General features: G+C 40.8%; 1 protein-coding gene across 4 annotated transcripts; it reads left to right on the top strand.

Annotated features, from left to right (window-relative positions):
- The first annotated feature begins 550 nt into the window (after positions 1-550).
- ADIPOQ (adiponectin, C1Q and collagen domain containing) lies at positions 551-12,663 on the top strand. Of its 4 annotated transcripts, none has more exons than XM_017659775.3 (3): positions 551-708; positions 7,925-8,164; positions 9,074-12,663. In XM_017659775.3, exons 2-3 carry the CDS (start codon positions 7,951-7,953, stop codon positions 9,607-9,609), a joined length of 750 nt encoding a protein of 249 aa, XP_017515264.2. In that variant the 5' UTR covers positions 551-708; positions 7,925-7,950; the 3' UTR covers positions 9,610-12,663. The 4 variants fall into 4 exon arrangements, with proteins under 4 accessions (XP_017515264.2, XP_017515265.2, XP_036880156.1 ...); XM_017659776.3 differs by having other exon boundaries at positions 568-708; positions 7,930-8,164; XM_037024261.2 differs by having other exon boundaries at positions 660-804.
- The last annotated feature ends 12,235 nt before the right edge of the window (positions 12,664-24,898 follow it).

Raw genomic sequence — 24,898 nt, 5'->3', positions numbered from 1 at the left:
TCATAATCTTTTGGAATCTAAGGCCTCTAAAAGTCTTAATCTGGTCCTGCTTCACACCACCATATAAACTTCCCCTCAACTAAGCTCTCAAAATGAACACACAATGTCTTCCCCAAATCTGGGGTCCAGGCCAGACAGTGGAGGATGTATTCTATTTCTTGCTGTATTGCAGCCCTCTCTGACTGTTGCCCCTTCTGAAGTACTTTATGTCTAAAGCACACAAGTCTCACTCTGCATCATGTACAACAATCAGGGGTGTGATGGTGGTAACTTGTGCCCTTGACTTATCATGGCAAGTCTAGGTGAGAAGGAGGTTTTCTAGACCACTGGGCCATTTTTTTAACTTTAGGATATTTCTCTTTCAGACACAGAAATGTCTTGTTTTCCTGATTCTGGTCTTCACCCTTGCCCCATCTTCTGTTGCTCTAGTGGGAGGCAAAAATAAGGGCCAAGGCCTGGGATTGAGAGTATAATGACTGAAGCTCCACTTGGCTTTCCAAGCCCAAACTGGGTTGCACCAGGTTCCCTGGGGTAGGAATCTGAGGCAGCTGCCAGGGGCAGGGTGCCTGCCCATTGGTCTCTGCCCCTCATGGGATGGCCAATGGGCAAGGGACCAGTATAAGGTGGGACTGCCTGCCCCCATGAGTACTGGGCTGCTGAGGACCATCTCCTCCTCACTGCCACCCTGACTGCAGTCTGGCTCTGAGGGTAAGAGCAATTGGTTAATTCCAGACAGGCGCTGGGGGTGGCTGTCCTGCAGAGGAGTCCCCGGCTGGGTGTACCCAGGCTCTCCTGTCCCAGCAGGTAGGGGTGGACACAGGTAAAACTCTGGCCAAGGAAGCAGTGGTGGAGACAAACAGACCTCAGGCTGCTTCCTCAATTCTCCTCCAGCTCCAGGAGGAAAAGCACTGTTCCTCTGGTCACAATGCCTGGGAGCTTCCTGGATTTTGTCTAGTTCACTTTGTGGCAAGATGCCTACCCAGAGAAGAGGTTGGCATTGGTCATATGGGAGGGATGGTTCAGAGATAAGAGTCCACTTAGGTAAGAGGAGAAGGGGATGAATCACTTCTCAGCTTGACCAGGTAGGCAAAGAAAGATGCACGTGAAGAAGCAGCTTGGGAAGCCTGAGCTCTGACTGCAGGAGTTTGAAATCTGGCTCTGCCACTTGATTCTCCTCAGCCAATATTTATGGAGCAGCACCTACAGGCCAGACACTGGGTAGGGTTTGTGAGATACAAAGATGAGAGAGAGATGATCCATGTTTGTAGATATGGGGATAGCTACATATTCTATCAATTTGGGGACATCCACACAGATGCGGGGATATCTCAGGGTGATGAAGAGGGTCAAACAGAGTGAGCAAATGGCCTGACATATCCTGGGAGCTTAAGAAAAACCTCATGTTTAGAAGACATTTTCTGACAGCAGCAACTGCATCTGCCTGGCTTTTGTCAAGCCCGGTGAGCTGTGCATTGAAGCATCTTCCTTGTTTTCAGCCACAGATGCAGAAGCTAGAGTAGAAGGAATTTTAGGGATCAGGCCAGACCTGTGTCAGAGGCAGGTCCCTGCTCTAGAGAGGTTCTGGTTTTCAGATCAAGCCTTGCAAGAAGAGTGAGGCAACCTTACTCACAGTGACACCCTCCATTAGGAATAAGGCCAGTTCCTCCTGACAAGTTTGGGGAGCAGCGGAACCCTTTATGCCTGGAAAATGTGTCCACAGGACCATGCGGGTGTCAGCTTTGCTCCTAAAGCAGAGCACTGGAAAGGGAGCTCTGAAGCTGACTTGGCCGTCCTTGTCGGCTCCCTCCCTAAGTTCTTGAGGAGCTGAAGGAGAGACACAGGACTTGCTTCTCATCCTTTCTAAGGTGGCTGTGGGTAAAAGATCTTTTCATCTACTCTTCGTCAAGCCAGGAGACCAGTGGCTCCAGACACTTGGCTGAGGTCAGGAGGTAGAATCTTTGGAGACTAAAAGCTTTCATTCAGGAATTCCTTTTCGTGGAGAGAGACTGATCCTAAAAGCAGGAGGGATGTCCTGCTTTACAACTTTCTTGATAATTCAAGTTGTGTGTGTGTGTGTGTGTGTGTGTGTGTTGGGCATGTGGATGCTGACAGCTCTCCCAGGGCTGAGTGAAAGCTTTGTAATCCTTCTGGGAGCTGCACAGAGTGAGTTAATTCCTTGTTCTGTCAATTATTAGGTTGTACCAATTTAAATTGCCAATATTCTACCATTTTTGACCTTTAGCATCTTGGTCTATTTGTATCTCAGTTTCTTCTATATAGTGGAGTCAAAAGCAGAGCTATGGGGAAGGCTTGAATGAAACAAGGTTAGAAAATGCTGCATGTAATTTATTATTCTCTTATAGGGATCGAGTCCTACTTCTTGGAGTTGTGGGAGTGAAATGTGGCGATATACAGTGGTGATCCATAGCAGGTGTCCATAAATACTTGTTCCCCTTTTCTTCACTCCAAAATGCTCTTGTCAATTTCAAAGTATTCTCATGTACCTCATCTTATGTGATCTCCTTCATCAGATTAAGAAGCTAAGTCTGAGAAGCCTTTTTAGGGCAGTGTAATGTGATGGAAAGCTCCTGGTTTGGAAGTCAGAATGGGACTCTCTCAGAAATAAAATCCATCTCCATTTCTCATCTCTAAAGTTGAGGTGATTTTCCTTGTTTCATGGAGTTTTTATAAAGATTAAAATAAGTATTAGGTAAAGTAAATAACATGTAAAGATTCTAGTGGGAGCTGGCTTCTTTGAGAATCTAATAAATGCATCCCTTTCCTTACCCTTTGCCTCCCATTTGTAAAAGCAGGGTGGGGGTGAAATGATTCCTGGGGTCCCTTCTGGCTCTTGGGAACTTTGTGATCTGTGCTTTAATGTCCTTTCCTGATGGAAGAGTTGGCAACTGGGTTTGGTGACTTCTTTTTCCCATACTGCTCCCCAAGGAGACCTCATCCTTGCATTTCATAAGATTCTGCTGTTGTTCCTGAAATTCCAGCAGGTCAAAGTGGAATTTCTCATGAATTTTAACATATGAAAATGGGAGCTCATAAAATGGCCCTTTAGTATCCAGAGAAATAGTTAATAGATCTATTAACTAATAGAAAGTTAATAGATCCATACCTGTGCACAGTGTACCATGAGACCCAGTGTAGTAGAAAGACCTCAGGCTTTGGGTTTCATATTGTACCCCTGTACTCTCCCCTGTGAATTACTACACCTCTCTGACTTTCTTAAGGGGATCGAGTCCTACCTCCTGGAGTTGTGGCAGTGAAATGAGACAAAAAGGGTGGCGATGTGCAGTGGTGGTCTATAGCAGGTGTCCATGAATATTTGATTCCCTTTTCTTCACTTACAAGTGTGGAACACTTTATAAAATACTTCGTAGTTTCAATCAATTGGCTCTCACAATAAGATTGTGAAATGGGCTAGGCAAGGGTTAAAATCATTGCTCATATTGGGAGGCAAAGAGCATGAGGTCTGAGAGGTGGGGCAGGGGCTGAAGTCACCCAGTGAGATAATGGTGGAGCCTAGACCAGAAGCCAGGTCACGTACATCAACCTCTCTAAGTCTTTACAGTCTATTTTCTCTAGACTATATCCCCTATCCTGTGGAGCAGAATATTAAAAGGCAGGTGTGACCCAGATGCTTTTTTTCCCCTTTTCTGGGCTATGCCTCAGAGTCCATTACTAGGCTTTTGAAAACCAGAGTTTGATTTTCAGCTCCCGTGAGTTTAGCTCCAGGATCTTGGACAAGTCACATAACCTCCCTGAAACCCACTTCCTTCTTCTCTGAAATGGGTACAGTCATGGCCAACATTTATTGAGCATTGACATGTGCCATGCACAGTTCTAAGTACTTTATATGGAATTTTCCACTTAATCCTCCAACAAATATATGACTGAAACATGTCACAGGTAAGAACAAATTATTTTCACCCAGGCACTGAGGTCATAGGGTATGTGCTGCCTATTCTACTCATACTGTGTCTGACAATGGATGTGAGACTTAAATGGGACACTAAGTAAGATAAAGGACTTTACAAATAGCACTCCACAAAGAATCATAACTTGGGATTTAGCTTCATGATCCATGTGAAAGTTTTCTCTTTAGGCACAATTGAGTCTTAGATTACAGTTTCATTTGATAATGTTTTCATCTATGGAAATGGGAATCTCTTAAAATCAAAGTGTAACAATTGCTATATCTAAACAAAGAGCACAAATAATTCTGGAAAAATTTTTTGAAAGTTAGGCACCTGTGCCCTGATCAATTGTTATCAGTCGCTAATTTTTCTACATATAACTTGGTTAGAATACAGCTTTCTTCAGTCAGAACCTGTTTTTACCACAGAAACTTTCCGGGATCTTCTCCCCACCTCTCTTTTTGTAGCTCCAGCCCATGCCTCTGTCATGGAAGCTGGACAGTCACCCTGTCAGTGGAGAGATCTGTCCATGACACTGAAGTGTTGAGTACAGAATGCTTATCATTGGACTGGGAGAATGGAATCTTGGTTTTTAAAAGAGGAGAAGGAACCAGAGAGTTCTAGAGACCTGACTCACACTCCCTCCAGTGGTTTGGGGGTAAATCCCCAATCACTCTCCATCTTTGGGGCCCTCTGTAGCTGCCTCCACTAGTTCTCATGTTCTGGATTCTCTCCTTACATTTTTATGTGGAAAAGAACATTCTTCCTTCCTAATTTCTGGAGGAAGTGAACACAGAGCTGCTCAGAGATCTTAGAAGTTTTACTACTAACCCCATAAGGACAAAGGACGGAGGTAACAAATAGTGGGAAAATTTAAAGACATATGAAGTCTTAAAGATCTCAGAATAGATATTCTTCCTAAATTCAGAAAGGTCTTAGCTGGTCTCTTCTCATTGGTTTCTCTTCTATCTCACATCTTTCTTCTTATCTTGGGACAAGACAAGACTTAAATTTTGTCTCACTGTATTTCCAGCAGCTATTGAGAACACTTTCCTGAGCCCTCCACATCCAGTAGAGGGCGATGAAAGTGCATGTAGAAGGCAAGCACGAGCCTTAACTGGAGACCCAGGACCGCACTGGGCAGCCTCCTCTCCAAGAGTGCCTGTCTCAGTTGCTGTGTTGTCTTTGTCTCTCTTTCCTCCCTTCCGTCTGTCAGTCTCATTCTCAACTGTCACTTTACTTACAAAATCATATTAGAAAAATGCTGCATCCCATTGATTGAGAAAATGTTCATTAAAGGAATTTGAACAGTTAATCCTCTAACAGGGAGAAATCATTTGAACATTTTAGATCACAGCTTACAGCAAAACAAAATGATTAAAGAGTGAAACTTAAAATGTATCAAACAACAGAAGAAAATACAACAGAATATTTACCAAACCCTAGCATGGATAAGGACTGCTAACACTTAGAAACAAGGAAAAATATCTACAGAGTTGATTATATAAAAAAATAAAACTTTTATCACTTAAAAATCAGGATAAACAAAGCAAAGGAATAATCTGCACATCAAAGAAAATAGTCACAGCATATGTGACAAAGTGTTGGCATAAAGAGCTCACACAACCTGGTTCCAGAAGCACATGGCAGCCCTAATAAATTGACAAAAACACTAACAGAGGCATCATGAATGAGGAATTAGGACAGGAAGCTAAATTAGGAAATTGGCCTTTAATACAATGTACTCACTGATGATCAAAGTAGTGAGGTACCATTTCTTTTGTTCACTAAAATAACAATAACAAAAATTGCTTTTAATAATATCTGAAGCTGGTAAGAGGAGTTAAGATAAGCTCTTTTATACACATACTACTGGGTAACAGTATTAATACATTGCAATTTGGGAATATGCATCAAGAGCCTTAAGAACGTTCATACCTTTTGGCCCAGTAATTTTGCTTTTGGGGATATGTCATAATAATAACATGAGGATAATCTATATGCCTAAGGATATTTATTACAGATTTTTAAGATAACATTTTAAAATGGAAATAAGCTAAAAGCTCAATAAACTGGAAATGGCTAAGCATATTTTGGCTATATCCACTCAGAGTAACATGCATACATTTGAAATGGTGATTATAAAAACTAGAAAATGACAAGGCAAATAGAGGAGAATAAATTTCTATAAAGTGTGTTTTCACTATGTTTAAAACTAAACAGAAGTTCTTGGGATTCATATTGTTTTATTTTCTGTAGTTTCTGATGTGTTTACATTACTAGTTCTAAAGAATGTGTGTGGGTATATGTATATATGAAAGATGAGACTGTACATACACATATATATATATATATATATATATATATATATATATATATATATATGTTTGTCGAGTCACAGGAGAGAGAATTATAGAGCCCCAGGTCATGGGACATAGGCATGGGATTCCAGATGTCATGTCTTCGGAGATAAGATTGCCAGTCAGGGTCATCCCTGCATCTCTCAGAAGAGCTGTCTCCTGAAGCCAAACCCAGTCTTACAGACTTTGTGTAATCTATAAGAGAAAAGTAAATGGATGAAAAATTGTTAGTCTTTCGGTTAAAAAGTACATATGGACTGTGTTTAGTTTAGAATCAGGTTCTTGGGATTAACTTTTCAAACCCCACAGATGCTCTTAGTGATGCAAGTCAGGATCTTAGGATCTATTTCTCTCTCTGTGGTTCCTTTCTTTCAATTTCCTAATGAGAAAGATGAGGAGACTAAGATTCTTGAAATCAGCTGTGGAGAGCTAAGGTCACCCTAGTATCAGAGGCAGAGCCAGGAGGGGATGGAAAGAACCACCTGGTGGGAAGATGACTTGGAGGGATGGTTCTGAGACAAGGAGTCCCTTGGCATCTTTTTGCTGGGGCTCCCAGAATACATATTTCAAATATACTCCACCTTCCCACCCTGTTTCCCTCTCCCTGCCTCCTTTTCTCCCTTTTGTCTTTGTTCCTCTCTCAGGCTTTCTTGCTTGTTCTTTTTTCCATTATAAAATATTCATTTAGTTCCTGCTCTGTGCTGGTAGTGTGTTAGGCTTTGCCTCCTGTGCTTATAGTTTAATGGTAGAAATGGGCAAGCAGATCAGGAATTACTGTGTGTGCAAGAAGGGCAATGCTAGAGGAAAGCGAGGGCCCTGGGGGAGTCCAGAGGAGTAACAGCAGCCCAGACAGGCGGTGGGGCTGGGAGGAGTTCCCCGCAGAGACAACGTCTAGCTGTGTCCAGAAGGCTGCTTGGTGACTGGGCAGGTGAGGAGCAGCAGCTAAGGGGGGCCAGGCAAAGGGTCAGTGAATATTCTCATGGGATAGGACAAGTGTGTCTGGTTGTCTGGCTAATTCAAGGCAAGGCTGCGTGTGTGTGTGTATTGTGCATGTGTATATACATGAATGTGTACACGTGTATGCATGCATATGTATGGATGTATATGTATGTATGTGTGTGTATATGTGTAATATACCTTATGATATAACATGACCCAGGAGAGGGGGAGAAGAGGAAAAGGAATGAGAGAAAGGAGGAGGAACAAACCGATAAAGAAAGGGAAGTAGAGAAGAAAAAGGAAAGAGCTGGATAAAGGGAAGTCAGGTTGAGTTAAAGGGATGGTCTAAGCCATCATACTTGGAAAACCCAAGGGATATGTTCTTGCCCAGTTGACTTTTGGAGTCTCTGTGCCTGACCTGTGCTCAGATTGGGGAAATTGGGGGAGTATTGTCTCAGCATCACTGAACTCACAATCTCATTGAGGAAAGGAGATTGCATGCAAAGAAGAATACTAACTATTGTAAGCATCAGGGCAGAAAGAGAGCAAAAGGGTCTGAAACAGTCAGAAAAGTCTCCCAGGGAAGTGCTGAGTATTGGAAGAGCAGGTCTCGGCCGTGGACTGTGCTGGGATGGTCAGAGTCCTGCTCAGGTCCTGACTGGGTGTGCTGTGTGTGGTCTGCTCTCTTGTGGCTGACAGCGCAGATCCGGATTCCAGGTCTCAGGATGCTGTTGGTACAAGCTGTTTTCTTGCTACTAGTCCTGCCCAGTCACGGCCAGGACACCACGACCAGAGAGCCGCGAGGCCTGATTCCCCTGCCCAAGGGGGCCTGCCCGGGCTGGATGGCAGGCATCCCAGGGCATCCAGGCCACAATGGGATCCCAGGCCGTGATGGCAGAGATGGCACCCCAGGGGAGAAGGGCGAGAAAGGAGATTCAGGTAAGAACAAAGTATTTGGCTTCCTCCGTCACAGACTTCTCCTGGGAAGGGGAGGGCTTCTAGAGCTCTACGGGGGCAGAGGGTATTAAATAAGGCCTAGACACAGGGAAGAAGCAAAGCTTTTTTCTGTGACCCATAAGCAACCTGAAGTGAATTTTGGATTGGCCTTCTAGTGGCGAGAATAGGTGGTACCTATAAAACCATAACCCTTGACTCTGCTCTACTGATATCACCTTTCCTGGGCCCTTCCAGGAGATCCCCATCCTCTCCCATCCCTATTCTGTTCATATTCCTAGTTCCCTTCATTTCCACTTAATTCCCATTCTGTCCATTGGCATTCAACCACATTTAATGCACACCACCTGCAAACCACAGCCTTACTCTTGGAGAACTCTTGGTTTAGCTAATGCACAAGACTTTGTCAGAGGCTGCTACAAGCAAGTCTACCCCAAATATGCCAGGTTGAGTGTGGATAAATGCCCAAAGTATGGAACAGAGGAAAAATCCCTCAATGCAGACCTGGATTAATAACAAAGGCTTTAAAGAAGAGGCTGGGCTTGAGCTAGGTCTTGAAGGATGGGTAGGCAGAAGAGAGGAGGGAGGGCATCCCTGAAGAGGGGATAGAAGAGTAAAAGTGTAGTTGGTTGAGCCAGCACACACAGGGTTGGCAGGGTGGAGGGTCTATGATGGAGTCTTATAGGAGATAAGGTGGAGATGAATTCACAGAGGCTGTGCTGGCACATGTGGAAGGAAGAGACATAACTGTTCCCTTTGGGAGCTCCCACTGGTTCCTTGCTCTGTAAGTCAAGCAGGCTGTGGGTAGGGGCTAGAGAGACAGTGCTTTAGGCTGGAACCAGTGGAGGCGGGAGTTCTGTTTCTTGTGGTCACCGAGGTCTTCTCATTCTCTAGGTCTTGCTGGTCCTAAGGGTGACAGTGGTGAAACTGGAGTGACTGGGGTTGAAGGTCCCAGAGGATTTCCAGGAATCCCAGGCAGGAAAGGAGAACCTGGAGAAAGCGCCTATGTATACCGCTCAGCATTCAGTGTGGGACTGGAGACCCGGGTCACTGTCCCCAATGTTCCCATTCGCTTCACCAAAATCTTCTATAATCAGCAAAACCACTATGATGGCTCCACTGGAAAATTCCACTGCAACATTCCTGGGCTGTACTATTTTTCCTACCATATCACAGTCTACTTGAAGGATGTGAAGGTCAGCCTCTACAAGAAGGACAAGGCCGTGCTCTTCACCTATGACCAGTACCAGGACAAGAACTTGGACCAGGCCTCTGGCTCTGTGCTTCTCTACCTGGAGATAGGCGACCAAGTCTGGCTCCAGGTGTACGGGGATGGAGAGAATAATGGGCTCTATGCAGATAATGTCAACGACTCCACCTTCACAGGCTTCCTTCTCTACCATGACACCAACTGGTCACCACTGACTTAGAGCTTTCGCCAGGCCAAACAACCCAAAAGTCAAAGAACAGCCATAGGTTTTCAGTGTAGTTAGGAGACTGATTTCTTTATGTAGTTGGAAGGCTCTGAACATTATCCACTCAGTTATTCATTCATCAAATACCTTTTTTAAAAAGTCACATGCTATGTTCCCAGTCTTGAAGAAGACATGGCACCCTCAAAGATCTGTTATGTTATGGCAATTAAAATATAATAACATTTCCTGGGGAGTGTCACATAGGTGACAAGATAACCAACTGCAACAAATAGTTTGATGGTGCTATTCTGTTCCCATTGCTTCTCCTCTTGTTCATGTCAATTCTGTGAGATACGCAGGAAAGGTATTATTCTCTTTTTACACTTGGGGGCCTGAGATTGAGACAGCTAAGTGAATGCCTAAGGTCATATTGGTATTGAGTGGCAGAGGTTGATATCAGACCCAGGGCTGTAGACCTTTTCCACTGGACTGTGCCCTTTTTGGGAGTGTGTGGCCTCTGGGGTATTGGTAGGAGGTCTCTCACCCAGCTCACCTGAGGGCCTGTGAGTAGGCCCTCATCATGAATTAAGCCTTTCTGCAGTAGCGCTCCCTCAGAGAAGGTGGCTTTATGGCAGCCTCATTCCAGCTGGACTACTCAGTGCCCCTGCTCCACTCTGCCCTTCCTCTTCCCTGTGTCTCTCTCATGTTCTTCTCTCTGGCCTGGAAAGCCAAACTCATCTCCACATGCTGAGTCCTCCCTTTCCTCAAAGCCACCGGTCAGGAAGCTTCTCTGATGTGATACCTCTTTCATGCAGCCCTTACTCACACACTGGATGCCTGTGCCCCTCCAACTATTATTCTCTTGGATGAGGGTCCTGTGTATGGGACAGACATCTACCCACCAGGCCAAGGACAAGTTCCTGGAAAGGACGGTGCTTCCTTCACCTCCGAGTAGCTTTGCAGGTCCTTGACAAATGCCTCATGGAGACCAATCTCTTGAATCTCACATCTACCCAGAAGTAACTCCACTTCAGTCTTTCCAGATCCTTATCTACAAAACCTTTGTCATTTTAGGAACTCCCTGATTTTAAGCACCTAATCTTTGTTCTACTGGATAGTTTGAATCTTTTCCACTGAAGTTAGAGATGACTGCACTTTTCAGTAAAGCATTTTCCCTCAAGAAGTTAGCTTGAGCCTACAGTGCAAAACCCACAAAGGAATTGGAAACCATTGTTCTCTCTGAGTACCAATAGGGTCTAGGAGGATGGGGCCTTTTGAATCTATTCTTGTTCTTTAAGAATCACACACACACACAAAAAGGATAACTATCTGAGGTGATGGATATGCTATTTTTTTAACTTGCCTGTGATGATTTATTTCATAATGTATATGTATATCAAATCATCAAAATATACACTTAAATATATATAATTTTTAACTGCCAAATACGCTTCAAAAAAAATAAAGAATTAGAGGTGGTTGATCATTTCAAGATACATTAGCTTGAGTAATGCTCTTCACGTTTTAGCAAAAGTAGAGTTAATAGCATTTTGTATAAATATAGAAATGGAAAACTTTGCTTGTGGTTTTAAATTCTGAAAAATTCTGTTTTATATGAAAATTGCTATTCATTAAGAGATTATTATTTCCACATATAAAGCCTTGTCCTTTAAAATGCCTGCATGTCATTATTCTCTACAAGTAAAAGATACTGTCAAGCATTAAAAGTAGAAGCATTTGTATCACAAGGATTTTGTTTTTATTTTGGGGGAAAGACATGGATTTAGAAGGGGATGACCTGGCAAACACTGTGTTAGTAAAATCTATGTTATGAATGATATTATGAATAACAGAAAACCCGACACAAATAAAAAAGCACATTGTCTTGCATAATGGAAAATACCAGAGTTGTTCTGTCTTTAGGTAAGGCTTAAACCAGAAACTCAAATGATATTATCCAAGACCCTTTTCTGACTGTCCTTCCACTCTGCCTTCAACAGCTTCAGGCTTTACCCTCAAATTCCACAAAGTATAGTTCTAGGCTCTTCCCTGTGATATCAAAAAGACTAGCCTGCCAGCTCTCATACCCTCCCACCACACCATCTGGCTAAAGGGACACCCTCTTTTCTTGCAGCTCCCAAGGAGGAGAGAGGAAGTTCTCTCCCCAAGAGGCCCCAGCAAGTATGTCCTTGCATCTCATAGGTTCTGGTGGGGTTATATGTCCAATCTCTGACCAATCACTGGAGTCAGGAGGATAAACTATATTGACTTAAGTTGATTTTGGCTCAAGCTGGGGAAGGGGTATTTTCCCTAAAGCAAAATATGGACACAGTTACCAGAAATGGGAGGATAGATGATGGATGCAAAAAAAAAAAAATCTGTCCACAACAAACTCTTAATCTTATGCTTGAGTTTTCTCAGGTTTCTCAGAGAGATATTGTTTGAAAATTACTCTTGATTTCCTTTAAAATTTCAACAAGTAGCTAATGTCTGGCCATGCTTAGAGTCCCACATCTGGCGAGGCGGTGTATGTTCACCATGCTGGACATGGTGCCACACTCACTCTAAGCTCTCTGGAACAGGGTCACTTTGTGGCACAGAGAGGACCAATCTATGTAACACTCCCTGAGAGAAATTATGGCTAAGAGTTTAGGATTATGGCTCCACAATGTTTTCAAGTATAATTATGGATTTGTCTATTTCTCTTCAGTTCTGTCAGCTCTTGCTTCATGTATGTTGGAGGTCTCTTGTTAGGTACATATATATTTAGTATCATGTCTTCTTGGTGAATTTACCCTTTTATCATTATGTGATATCTTTCTTTATCTCTGGTAATTTCCCCTATTCTGATGTCTACTTAGAAATTAATATAGTCACTCCAGCTTTCTTTTGATTACTGTTTTCATGGTATTTTTTTCTGCCATGTTACTTTAAATCTACCTATATTATTATATTTAAAAATGTGTTTTCTTATAGACTGCATGTATTGGAGTTTTTGTCTGATCTGAAAATCTCTTTTAATTGGTGTTTAAACAATTTATGTTAAATAAAATTGTTGCTATGGTTGGATTTAATGCTACCGTTTGGTTTTCTTTTTGCCCCTTCTGTTTTATTCTTTCCTGACTTCTTTAGATTATTTGTATATTTTTTCTTAATTTATTTATTGGCTTTTTGGCTGTATGTCTTTGTGGTATTTTTTTCTAGTTGCTCTAAGGATTACAGTGTATATACCCAATGTTCACAATATACTTAGAAGTAATATTTTACTACATCAGGTAAAATATAGAAGTCTTATAACCACTATAGTTCTTTACCCAATCCCTTTATGTTATAGTTATCATATATATTACATCTATTTACATTGAAACATTATAGACAATGTTATAATTTTTGCTTTCAACAGTTATACATATTTTAAAGAGCTTAAGAGGTCAAAAACACTCTATTTATGCAGATATTCATCATTTCTTTTGTTCTTTTCTTCTCCTAAAGTTCTGTTTCCCTCTGGTATAATTTTCCCTCATCCTGAAGAACTTCCATTAGCATTTCTTTTCGAGCAAGTCTGTAGGTGATGAATTGTCTTAATTTTCCTTATCTGAGAATGTCATTATTTTGCCTATATTCCTGAAAGATATTTTTGTGGATATAGATTTTTGATTTGACAGTTCTTTCCTTCCTGCACTTTATTTTTCTTCTAGTACTTCAATGATGTTCTTTCACTGTCTTCTGGGTTCCATGGTTTATGATAAGAAGCTTGTAGTCATAGTTTCTTTTATATGTAATTACTATTTTTTCCTCTGGCTGCTTTCAAAATGTTCTCTCTACCTTTGGTTCTCAACAGTTTATGATGTGTCTAGAGTATGGGTTTTATTGAAGTTAACCTGATTGGGATCAATTGAGTTTCTTGAATCTATATATATATATATCTTTCACCAAATTTGCCAAGTTTTCTGCCCTTATTTCTTCAAATATATTTTCTGAATCAATCTGTCTCTTTTTCTGAGATGCCAATGATATGAATGTTAGATCATCATGACCCTAAGATTGTTAATTTTTCAATCTTTTCTCTCTGTTCTTGCATAATTTTTACCAATCTATCTTTAAGTTCTCCTTCCTCTGTCATCTCCATTCTGCTATTGTGCCAGTTTGGTGAATTGTTAATTTCAGATATTTTCTAGTTCAAAATTTTCCATTTAGCTTTTAAAAAACAAAACAAAACATTTTTTCTTTCTCTGCTGAGAACTGTTGTCCTTCCAGATATTTCAAGAATGTTCATCTTTACCTAATGGTTATAATAGGTGTTTTAAAATCTGTGTCTGCTAATTCCAGCTGGGATCATATTGCAGGTGGCATCTATTCTTTATCTTTTTTCCTGAGTATTGGTCAGATTTTCCTGGTTCTTTGTGCACTGAGTAATTTTGGAATATATCCAGAATATTTTTAGTGTTATGTTATAAGATTCTGGGTTCTATTAAAATCCTCTAGTGAACATTGACTTTTTTGTTTGCTTGTGTTAGCAGGCAATTAATCTGGATTAGGTTCAGACTACAAGTTGTGTCTCATCTTCTGTGGTGGAGATTCCATTGTCAATTCTGTTTTCAAGCCTTTGCTATGCTATTTGGTTCTATTTGTTACATACACCACTCAGAGTTTAGTCTGGGACTTTGGTAGCTCAGTTTCTGAAGCCTTTGCTGGGCATCTTTGCATGTGTACAAAAACTAGACGTCGAGTCTGGGACTTTATATCCCTCACAGAATTAGAAGGTGTCCCTTTTCAGCTCCTTCCTCTCTGGCAATCCTTATATTCTCCGGCTTCCAGGACCCTCCCTTTCTTAGTTCTTAACAGCTAGGAAGCTAGGGTTCTCTCTGAGGTTAGTTTTCTGTACCGTTGTGCTGTTCTGTGTGACTGGGGTTGCCTTTGGGGAAAAAGCAGCAAGAGGAAAGAGAAAAAATAAAGTAGCAAGGATTATCCATTCTTGGAACAGCACAGGCCCTTTCATGGAGTGAGATGGAGTTCTTTGGAGGTTTTGGCTGCCTATGTTGCTGCTTCTCCTGTGGTAATGCAGCCCGGTGGCTGGGGCTGCTCACAGGGCACAGCTGGGAGAGAAAAGAGAAAAGAAAACATGAAAAATATATTGGGGATTTCTCTTACACTCTCTGTCATGCAGGGTTGTTTTTCCTGGTCTTCTGGTTAGCAAGAGGTGATTTCTCCTGCAGCTTTTCCAACAGCACCTAATACATAATTCAAAGGCCTTGGCCTATCCTCAGGTCAAATCCATGAGGCAAAGAAGAAAAAAGCTCCATAAAATTCACCCAGACTATGGGTTGTTATTCGAGTTTTGACTTTAGCCCTCAGCCTGCCTGCTTTTTGCTTTTCCGGCTTTTCAGGTATTTGTTCTTAACATTTTGTCCAGTTTTTGGCTGTGTTCAGTAGGAAAGGTAGACTATAGTTGGCTTACTCCATCTTGGCTGGTACTGGGTACCCCATGTCCTATCATATTCCTGAAGAAGGAAACAGAGAAACAGTTGAGGGGTTCAGGAGCCCAAGAAGGCACATAATTTACCCTGAAGTTGATGGAAATCAGTGAAAATGAGTCCAAGCTTGAGATAGACCATTGCTGAAGAGAGAACATGATTGGTACCAAAACTCCAATCAGGGGAGGTTGGGGCTAATAAGGTCCTGATTGTGATCCAGCCTCTCATTCTTCTGTGCCTGGAGTGATTGATGAGAGTGCACCACACGCCGCCATGCAGAGAGAGACTAATGCAGTCAGCATGATCCCACCCACTGGGATCAAATCAGAAATATTTACCTCCAAATTCAGAAATTTTGTTTTTACAAAGCATTTTACTCAGGAATGTGTGGAAATATCCAGGTTTTTAGGAATGTTTGGAAAGAACTAGATTTTTTCCCTTTCATCATTTAGTTTTCACTCAGGTATTTTACAGCAAGCAAACATGATTTTGAACAAAATTCACTATGCAAAAACCACATTTTCCCAGAAGTAAGTGAAGCAATGAAAATGCAAAGACCTCTTTATTAGTTGTGTGTGTGTTTTAGAAGATCAGTGTAAGTGAAATTCCTGGGCTAGGATTAAGGTTTAGTGTGCAATTCAGTTTGTTGTCAGAGTTACGGCAGTGCTGGTTAAGGGTCGGCCTGTGGTGAGGTGTGGTGGGCACCTGCTGGGTGTTCTGCCATTCTTCATCCATGGTGGGCCACCCCCTGGCCCTGCCCTTCGGGCAGCCACGTGGTCCAATCTGATCCCTTTCTCCTAGAGGCCATTGAATGGATCAGAGAAGGTGCTTGATCTAAGCTGGGCCAACCAAAATTCTTCCAGGGATATGAAATAAGATGGATGCAAAGCATGCAGATTTGAGACTCATCGGTGACCACCTTCTGCCCTGCAATCTAGAGAGAGAAGAGGCCCAGCAGTGGAGAAAGAAATAGGCTTAGAGAGAAATAGAACTGGAAGTCAGCGAGAGAGAGACAGAGAGAGATAGAAAGAAGAAGAGATGGAACCCTTGTTCCCAGAAGTTTTCCACTTGTAGGTTCCCTTCCTTCTTGACACTCACCTGTGTCCCTGTGGAGTCCCATGAGAGAATAATTCCTGGATTTTTGTACAGTTTCCCCTTTTAACTTAAGCTAGCTTGAGTTGATTTCTATTATTTGCATCTAAAGAGTACAAAGGATCAGAAATAGTCTGTGACTGTGCCCAGGGAACAGGCTGAGGTTGTTAGGAAGAATATGTTGTCATGGGGTAATACTCATTAGGTCCCATGAGGTAAAACCTAGACCTCTAGTTTCATTCACTTTTATTTTATTAGCAATTAATTTCTTAGTTTGGAAATCTCCTGTGGGAATAAACTTTCTACTTTATGTTTGAATTCTTTATAGAGATTGTTCATTTATTCAGTGAATATTTATTGAGTGTTAAGTGTCAGGCATGTAATAATTTTAAAAAATAGCAATAATAATCATATAAATTATTCTGAAGTACCATTTTGGGATACATTATTTTATTCAATCCCCATAACACACTGTAAATTAAATATTATACACCCAATTGTCAGATAAGAAAGCTAGTGCTTAGAGATGTTAGGTGGTGGTCCAAAACTGCAACTAGTAAATTGTAGAGCATGAATTCATACTCAGTGCCTTGACTTCAAAGCTCATGTTTGTAAAAAGAATGAACTGCAATCCCATTAGCCTTTCCTTCTTTCTAGTTTCAAGACGTTTGGGGGGAAAGGGTATTTATGTAACCTGTAAATACTAGTAGTGGAAAAAATGAGTCATTAAATGTGCCATATAACAGAAAGTCTGGTTATGAAAAATAAGTGTGATGAAATGTCTCACTCATCATTCATGTGGAAAGTTCTGAGTACTACACTGAGGTTCTTTGTAAGTATAATGCAAGGGAAAAAAATGTCTTGCAAAATAGCTTGTTATGCCAGCTGAAATAGGTTGAGTCTGTGTTCAAACATTTGTAATCAAAAACATTTTATGAATTAGAAATAGAATGCTATTTCCTTCACATGAAAAAGGAAAACAAATTCTAAACAATGCCCAGAATTATACTAAGTAGTGAAACACTGAATACGTGCCCATCAAAATTGGACCTAAAACAAGCGGGACTGCTCTCACCATTCTTACTGAACAATGTTCTGGAAGGGTTGTTCCTTTATCCCCTTATCGTTATCCCCTTATCGCTCTCTCATTTTATTTATGTTATCGCAGTCTTCCAGGCATTCATGGGAATTTTTGTTTTTATTTTTTTCCTTTGTTCATAGTATTTTCTCCCAGACTGGGTTCTTGGCTCCTCTGTGGCAGGCTGTGTTGTTTCCTCCTTGGTTTTTGGGCACTACACCTGATAGATTCCAGGTTGCTGTGTTGAACATGGGCAGCTCTTTCCAGACCTTCAGTTCTCCTGAGGCAGCGAGGATGAATTCTCCACCGTCCACACCCCTGATACTTGCATGTCTCACCTCAGAGCTACAGGTAGAGCTAAAATCTTGCTTTCTAAATGCTCTTCTGAGATCAAGGGCAGAAATATTAGGAGCAGACCAGTTGAGGCTGTGTGCAGCTTTTGTTTAATAACATGGGTTTTTTCTCTTTTCTGAAAGGATGTTAAATATCTGCTCCCACTAAGTAATCCATCTTGTTGGCCATGCATCCTGCTCTCATGGTGCAATACGTTAAGATTCCTAAGAGATTCCTGGGGCTCTAACGGTGTCTACCGAGATCTTGAAATTGGGGCCTGCACTCTGATGAAGGTTTCCTTGGGCTGCTTGTTTACTCCCTGAGTCTGTTTTCCCCAGGATGGGCAGTATTGGTGAGAACTCTGGGAATCTGTCCAATCCCCTTCTTTCCTTGATGTAGTCATGGTGGGTAAGAGGCTGTGGGTGGGTAAGAGGTGGGATTAGAAGCCAGGATTTGCTCTGTCAGAATCTTGTTTCTTTTCTCAGTAGCCACATTTCAAAGTTTCTGACTTGTAATTATAACTCTTTTCTTCTGTTGCTGCCAGTGAATTTTCTGACATATTAGTTTTTCTTTTGTGATGATCATCTGAAAGAACAAACAGGTAAGACAATATAAGAACAAAATGTTAAAATAATAATTTATAGGTGGGATTGGCAGCTAGCCTTACTAGGTTTTGAAACATACTACAAAATTATTGCAATTAAAATTGAGTGCTCCTGGCAGAAGAATAGACAGAGATTAATAGAAGATAAGATTGCCCAGAATTAAACCCTGAGATAACTACAAGTTTAGTATTTGATAAAAGACACTTTACACATTTCAGTTATTTAGAACAAAGGGACATTTTTGGCCCTTTCCTCACATATGTTTGAAAAAAGATGGCAAGTTTAATTAACATCAGAAAGTTAAATTAACTAAAAGCAGAAAATAGAACTATTTTAAAAACACTCTAAAAGCACACAAAACCAACCAAGTCTCTAAATGGGAGAATAGAACTTCTGAATTTAAAATAAGAGACAAAACAATGGAGTAATAGATAAATAGGGTTAATACAATCAACAAAACTCCAGTCCTTTTAAAAAGTGGGCAAAATTACAAGGCAATCAGCAAAACTATCATTTGTAAAAAGTGATACATTACTACCCTTACTGTATGAAGGTTCAAACAAATTGATTTAAAAAATCCCACAATATCTTTATAAACACATGACCAAAGATGTGAAGAGGTAAGCCACAAGACGGAAAGAAGTAAATGAATTATAAATTTTTGCAAATGTGTTTTCTCTCCAGTAAATACAAATTAAAATAAAGTATGCGATATCATTTCAACAATACAACTAATAAAAGATTGTTTTAAGTTGCAATATTTAATGTGGATGTGGGGACATGAACTTGGCATCTTTATACACTTTTGCTGAGGTTTTATTCATTACACAACTCTTTGGAAATAAATTTGTCTCATTTTATCATGGACATTTAAAATATTCATACATTTTGCTGAGTAATTAAATTCCTGAGATTATATATGAAGGAAATTAGCCTAAATGCAGGATAAAATCTCTATGGGTACAAAGATATTTATAACAGTATCAGTCATACTGGAGAAAAATTGGAAACAAGTTAAATATTCAACAATGGTGGGATGATTAAAATTATAGAATGGTTGCATGAAGAGAGATTTTACACTCATGAACAATGATATTTTCAAATAATTTTTAAGTACCTTAGAAATGTTTATATAATTCTATATAATTCAGTTTCTTTGAAAGGATGTAAAACTGTAGTGTATGATTATAACTATGCATTGAAAAAGATTAGAAGAAAAAAACTCAAAAAATTTTGAAAAAACAACAAATACAGTTTTCTTTTGGTGATGGAATTAGCAGTTCTTGTTTTTTTCTTTTATATTTTCCTGTTTGGTCAAGACTCTCAGTGACAACTAACAGAGATCCAATTCTAACCAGCGTGAGCAAAAATAGGAATTTGTTGGTCAAGTGACCAAAACTGACAGGGATACAGCATAATGCACTTTAGATCCAGAGGCTCCAGTGACAAGGTCATGAGGCTAAGTGTCCTCTCATTTCATCTTATCTCTGCTGCTTTTGCTGTACAATAACATTTTTCCTCTATGATGCGTTTTTCATATACAACAACAGTAATAGTATTTTTCACAAAAGTAATAGTAGTGTAACTCTTGTTGGGTTCCCGGAACTGATTCCAATGTGTGTGTTGGGGGTGGTGGGGAGGCAGGGAAGGGGGTCTTTCCACACATAACACCAAGCAATTCTCAAACACCAGCAGGGTGTCAGAGAACTCAACCTAATTCTGACTCTATCTGCCCAGAGACAGCACCAGATTCCTCAGATTCCCCAGATTAAGGGCTCCATCCTGCAAGACTGCCCTCTATCCCCTACTCCAGACACCAGTCGCAAGCCCCAGGCTGTTACCTGTGCTTCTGACCTACTGGTTACAGATTGGAGGTTCTCACAACCTCCCCCTTAGGTTCAATTAATTTGCTAGTGTGGCTCACAGAGATCAGAAAAACATTGAGGTTTACCAGTTGAATAAACGATACCGTGAAGGATACAAGTTAAGAGCCAGACGAGATACATAGGGCAAGGTCCCAAATAAAGGAGCTTCTATCCTCATGGAGCTTGGGGCTGACCTGGTGGCAAGTGGAGGCGTCGGGTTCCCCAAGTGTAGAAGCTCTCTCTCTGACAGAGACGCAGGGATCCTAAAGAGCCATCAGCTCTTCTCAGGGGTTTTTGTAAGGGTTTCAGTGCAAGACTAAATTATTGGCCATTGACTGATTCAATCTCCAGCTGCCCCCACCCCCACCCCCGCTCTTGGGTGGAGTTCAAAAGTCTCTCATTAACATGACAAAACACCCATTTCACCTTTAAGACTCTGAGCAGTGTTTTCAGCAACTGTGGATGAAGACCAAATACACCTGGGAAATAGATATTTGGTCATAAGAATGAGCATCTTCACTGCAGGTGGTTTTGTTGATGACCAGAGAAGGTGGCTGATAAGATTTCTACTTCTATCATTCTTATAGCTCTCTATCCCACAGCTAAAAAATGTTTACTATTCTGGTATCTATATATCAACCCCCTTATAGTCTGTAATTAACCTCTTTTAGGTCACATGCCCACCTTGATATAATGGGCACATATTTATACCACTTGCTAATAGTGCAAGACTGGGGAAAATGTGTACATGGACTGAGTTGCACCTGAATCACTTCTGATCAAAGATCCTCAGGAAAGAATGCTTCCAACATGTGAGGAATGAGGCAAATACAAGAATTTTCTGTAACAGACAGTATCAGTTACATACACTGAAAAAACAGACCTAGGTTTCAAAAGCAAAGTACTATACACCACCAAATCCCATTCCCATTCCCTCACCAAGAAAGGAAAAAAAACAACAATTTTCAGATTTGACTGATAAGAGTGTGCCATTTCTTGCATCTAGGCTCAAGAAACAAAACCACCTAACCAACTAAATAACCAAACAGCAACAATTCTTATCACTGAAAGGGATACACTTACATATTATCGAAAGTGTCAAACCTAGCAATAAAAGGAAATCTATTGAGAGGTAAAACTCATACTATTGGAGAAAAATATTAAGTTCTGAATTATGATATAGATAATCAAGTTTGGAGTTAAAATGCTGACCCATCCCTCAATAAACAAAACACAAACAAAGTAAAACAAATCAGACAAAAGACATGAGACTGGGTTTCTGTCTAACAGCATAGTGTTACCGGTTCAGGTGGGGATTTGATTACCATTTCACTCATAAGACTTTCTGCATAACATTGCTTTGCAAAGGAAACTATTGTCATGGGAACAATAGCTGAGGGCTTCTTAGAAAAGTAAGCAGTGCTGGAGGCCAAGACCCAGGGCAGGCTTCCCTAGTCCAGTCATCCATGTTGCTTCATGCATCAGCAGTTTGCTTCTTTTCACTGCTTAGCAGTATTCCATCATATGGATGTAGCTTTCAGCATCCCAGAATCAGGCTGCCAGAGCTTCCAACTGTGTCTGTGAGTGTCTGTGCTTTATCTCAATTTATTTTGTGCATGCCTGAGCAAAATGTGTCCTAAGGAATCATGAAAGACTAAGAGAGGTTATTTTTTGGGTCTGGGAACACTCAAAAAATTTTCCTTATAAATTAGTGGGCATTAATTTCTTCTCTTTACGTCATTTGGGCTTATGAAAGATTTCACAAGAATGCCCTGATTTTGGGCAGTGGGAGACACCCGTAACTCAATTTTAAAAATACACTGTATTACAGAAATGAATGTTAGCTTCTGCTATGGCACAAGGGTTGACCATCTTGCCTAAGGACAGGTTTCAGTATTCATTGGTTCACTTGCTCAAACACGGGCTTTCTCTGTTCTAAACAAGTCTAACCCAGTGTGATGAAAGATAGCTGACTGGTTCGATCCTAATTGCCATCCCTATGAATGGAAGGTTCAGCATCTCTGATAATAAAAGAAATGCTCATTAAAATGAAAAGAAAACCTAAGTTTGGGTTCTCAACATTTTTGGATTTATGGCACACATTGAATTCTAAGAATTTTGGAAGCACTCAAGACGGCCTTACGAAACAAGTCAGCAAACACTGCTGTAGTATTAGTGCTCACAGTGTGTATAAAGGAATCCTTAGCTAACATTACCTTCCAGCTTGTTTTGCCGTGTGAGAATGAAGTCCATGCTTTGCTCTCACACATACTTCCCAGTGAATGGATCTATTCACTACATGGGTCACCTCCTATTTAGGAGGTGGCATTTTCCAAAATGTATAATTTTCATTGCAGTTAAAGAGGTGTTTGAATGAAGGAAGAACCAACCTTAGGACAGGGGAGTCCCATTAAGAATGGGATTCTTCATTTATAGGAAGATTCCTGTGCTGGGAGTAACTTCTTGGAAGCTTTCTTTTGGATTTTGGCACAAGCTGTATTTTGAGCATTTCTTTATGTTTGTTCTTTTTACAATGTAATTTTCTGAAATCTCCTGAGCCCTTTGGTACAGTCTTTTATGGTTGTGTTGGGGACAAGACAGAGACAGGACAGCCAAATAAGGTGAGGCTGGCCCTATGTCAACCCTCTAGTGTTTGTGGAGAGGAAACAGCAAATTGTGGGGCTCGGTGTCAGTCATGTCTGACAGAGAACAGGTGGCCTGTGGCAAAGCTGGGAGAAGCTGCAGAGCCACACCACTCACAAGAGGTGACCTAAAACAGAAGTTTTGATTTTCCAGTATTTCCACTATAGGAAAAAACAAACTCTTTAAAGGGATAGGAGGAATAGGAAATGTGGGTTACATAATGCATTTGTTAAAAAATTGGGATCGTATTGAACATCTCCAGTGTTAGCCCTATGTTTTCAAAGAACTGTTTCTCTTTGTCATAAAATATAGCTTGTAAGTATATTATATGGACGCATAATGTTCCATTATATGCATGTTTCTCAGTCAGTCTGGGCTGCTATAATGTAATACCGTAGACTGGGTAACTACAGCAGTAGAAATTTACTTCTCCCAATCTGGAGGCTGGGAAGTTTGAGATCAGGGTGCCAGCTGAGGGGGGGTCTAGTGAGGGCCCTCTTCCTGGTTTGCAGATGGCTGTCTTCTTGATGGGGCCTCACATGCTGGAGAGAAAGTTAATCTCTTGTGTCTCTTCTCATAAGACCACTAATCGTATTGACAAGGGCTCCACCCTCATGACCTAATTATCTCTCCAAAGCCTCACAACCAAATAAATCACAAAATTCAATATATGAATTTTGTGGTGGGGGGGAATGGGACACAAGCATTCAGTCCATATGGATCAGGGTGTCACAGTGATTTATTTGGATAATGTTTATACCTAGAAATGAAACACATTTGGCAGACGTGTATAAAGATGGGGTAAAATGCCCAACTATTAGCTATTTTAGAGAATGGTGCCAGAGCCCCACTAACTTGGGAATCCCCATTTGGGTTGGTTGGCTGAGTATCAATTACAGCTAGAAAATGGAGATGAGAAGAGTGCCTCATGGACTTATAGATGTGTTTGAATGATGTTATTAACAAAGTCAACTTTATAAAATGCAGGCTTATGAAAACTTAACTGTTTTCTATCATTTAAGCTTGTAGAAATTCCCTAGCATTCCACTGCTGCACACACACAGCTGTCGCCTGGCTGAGGTCTAGTAAAGGGTGAGCCGGTGCTCAGTTAGGAGTTGACATTATGGCTCTTTCTCAAATTCACACATTCCTTTTGACTTATTGGCAGTAAGATGTTATCTGGTTCATAGTCTTGCTCACTTGGTAGAAACATTTATTTCAGTAAATATGACTACATTAAATCTGTGCTGAATAATGTTTGAATCCTAAAGACAAAGACCTTACTGTCTTCCTTACTCATGACAAAATCACAGCCACAAAAAAGGAAGGGTGAATTCTGGAATCAAATGAAGAAAAAGTTCTATTGAGCTGATTTCCACCCTGGAAAACTTTCTCAGAGAGTAATTTCATGAGGAATGATTCTGTGAAGAATGACACAGTGCTGTAAATGTCTGCATGCCAAACTGTTTTTAAGGAGTGAGTGTTTTCCCTGGAGACTGGAAATTGTGACACAGGCCAGGCAATAGTATATCCCTGTCCTCAGTAAAAAAGGGAAGGGTCACTGAGTGGAACTCAAATGTAATGACGATTTAAGATACTTCCAAGTGCTAACCTGATCACGTATGACATAAAAATATGCCACGACTTCCCAGATATATATAACTAAAGAAGCTACCATTACACCCCATCTCTTTCTATTACAGGATGATCTCACAAAAAGTACACATTTTTTGAGAGAGATGTCTTGAAAACGTGAAGGGTGACCATGAAAACTGAGATGTGAATCTCTTGTTCCTTAGCTGTTTTTCAGCAATCTTTCTCGGGTACAAGCTTTTCCCCAGGCTAAGTATTATCCATTACATAAAAATAGGTATTTTTCACTCAGCATAGCCACCCATGCAAGCCAACTACTTTGGGTATACTGAAATCCTTAAAACAGCATGGTCAAGAGTAAGGCTAATAGATTTGGCTATTGCCTTAAGCATTGTGACAGAGACTACTGGGACTCACTGGTATTTGCATGCTTCTCTGTATTTCTCAGCCTCCTCTGCAGTTAGCTAGGCTGTCCCCATGATAAGGTCTGGCCAATGGAGTGTGAGCAGATGGGGGTGTCAGTCCAGGCTACAGTACTTAAGTGTCTGATGTTCTTTCCCACACACTGTGTCCTCCTTCCATAATGAGAGTAGAGGGCAAATATTAATGATGGATGATAGT

This window comes from Manis javanica, chromosome 3 (genome assembly GCF_040802235.1).
Source record: "Manis javanica isolate MJ-LG chromosome 3, MJ_LKY, whole genome shotgun sequence".
NCBI classification, from domain to species: Eukaryota; Metazoa; Chordata; class Mammalia; order Pholidota; family Manidae; genus Manis; species Manis javanica.
Note: the sequence above shows the minus strand (reverse complement) of the source record. Positions and strands in the feature narration are given on the sequence as shown.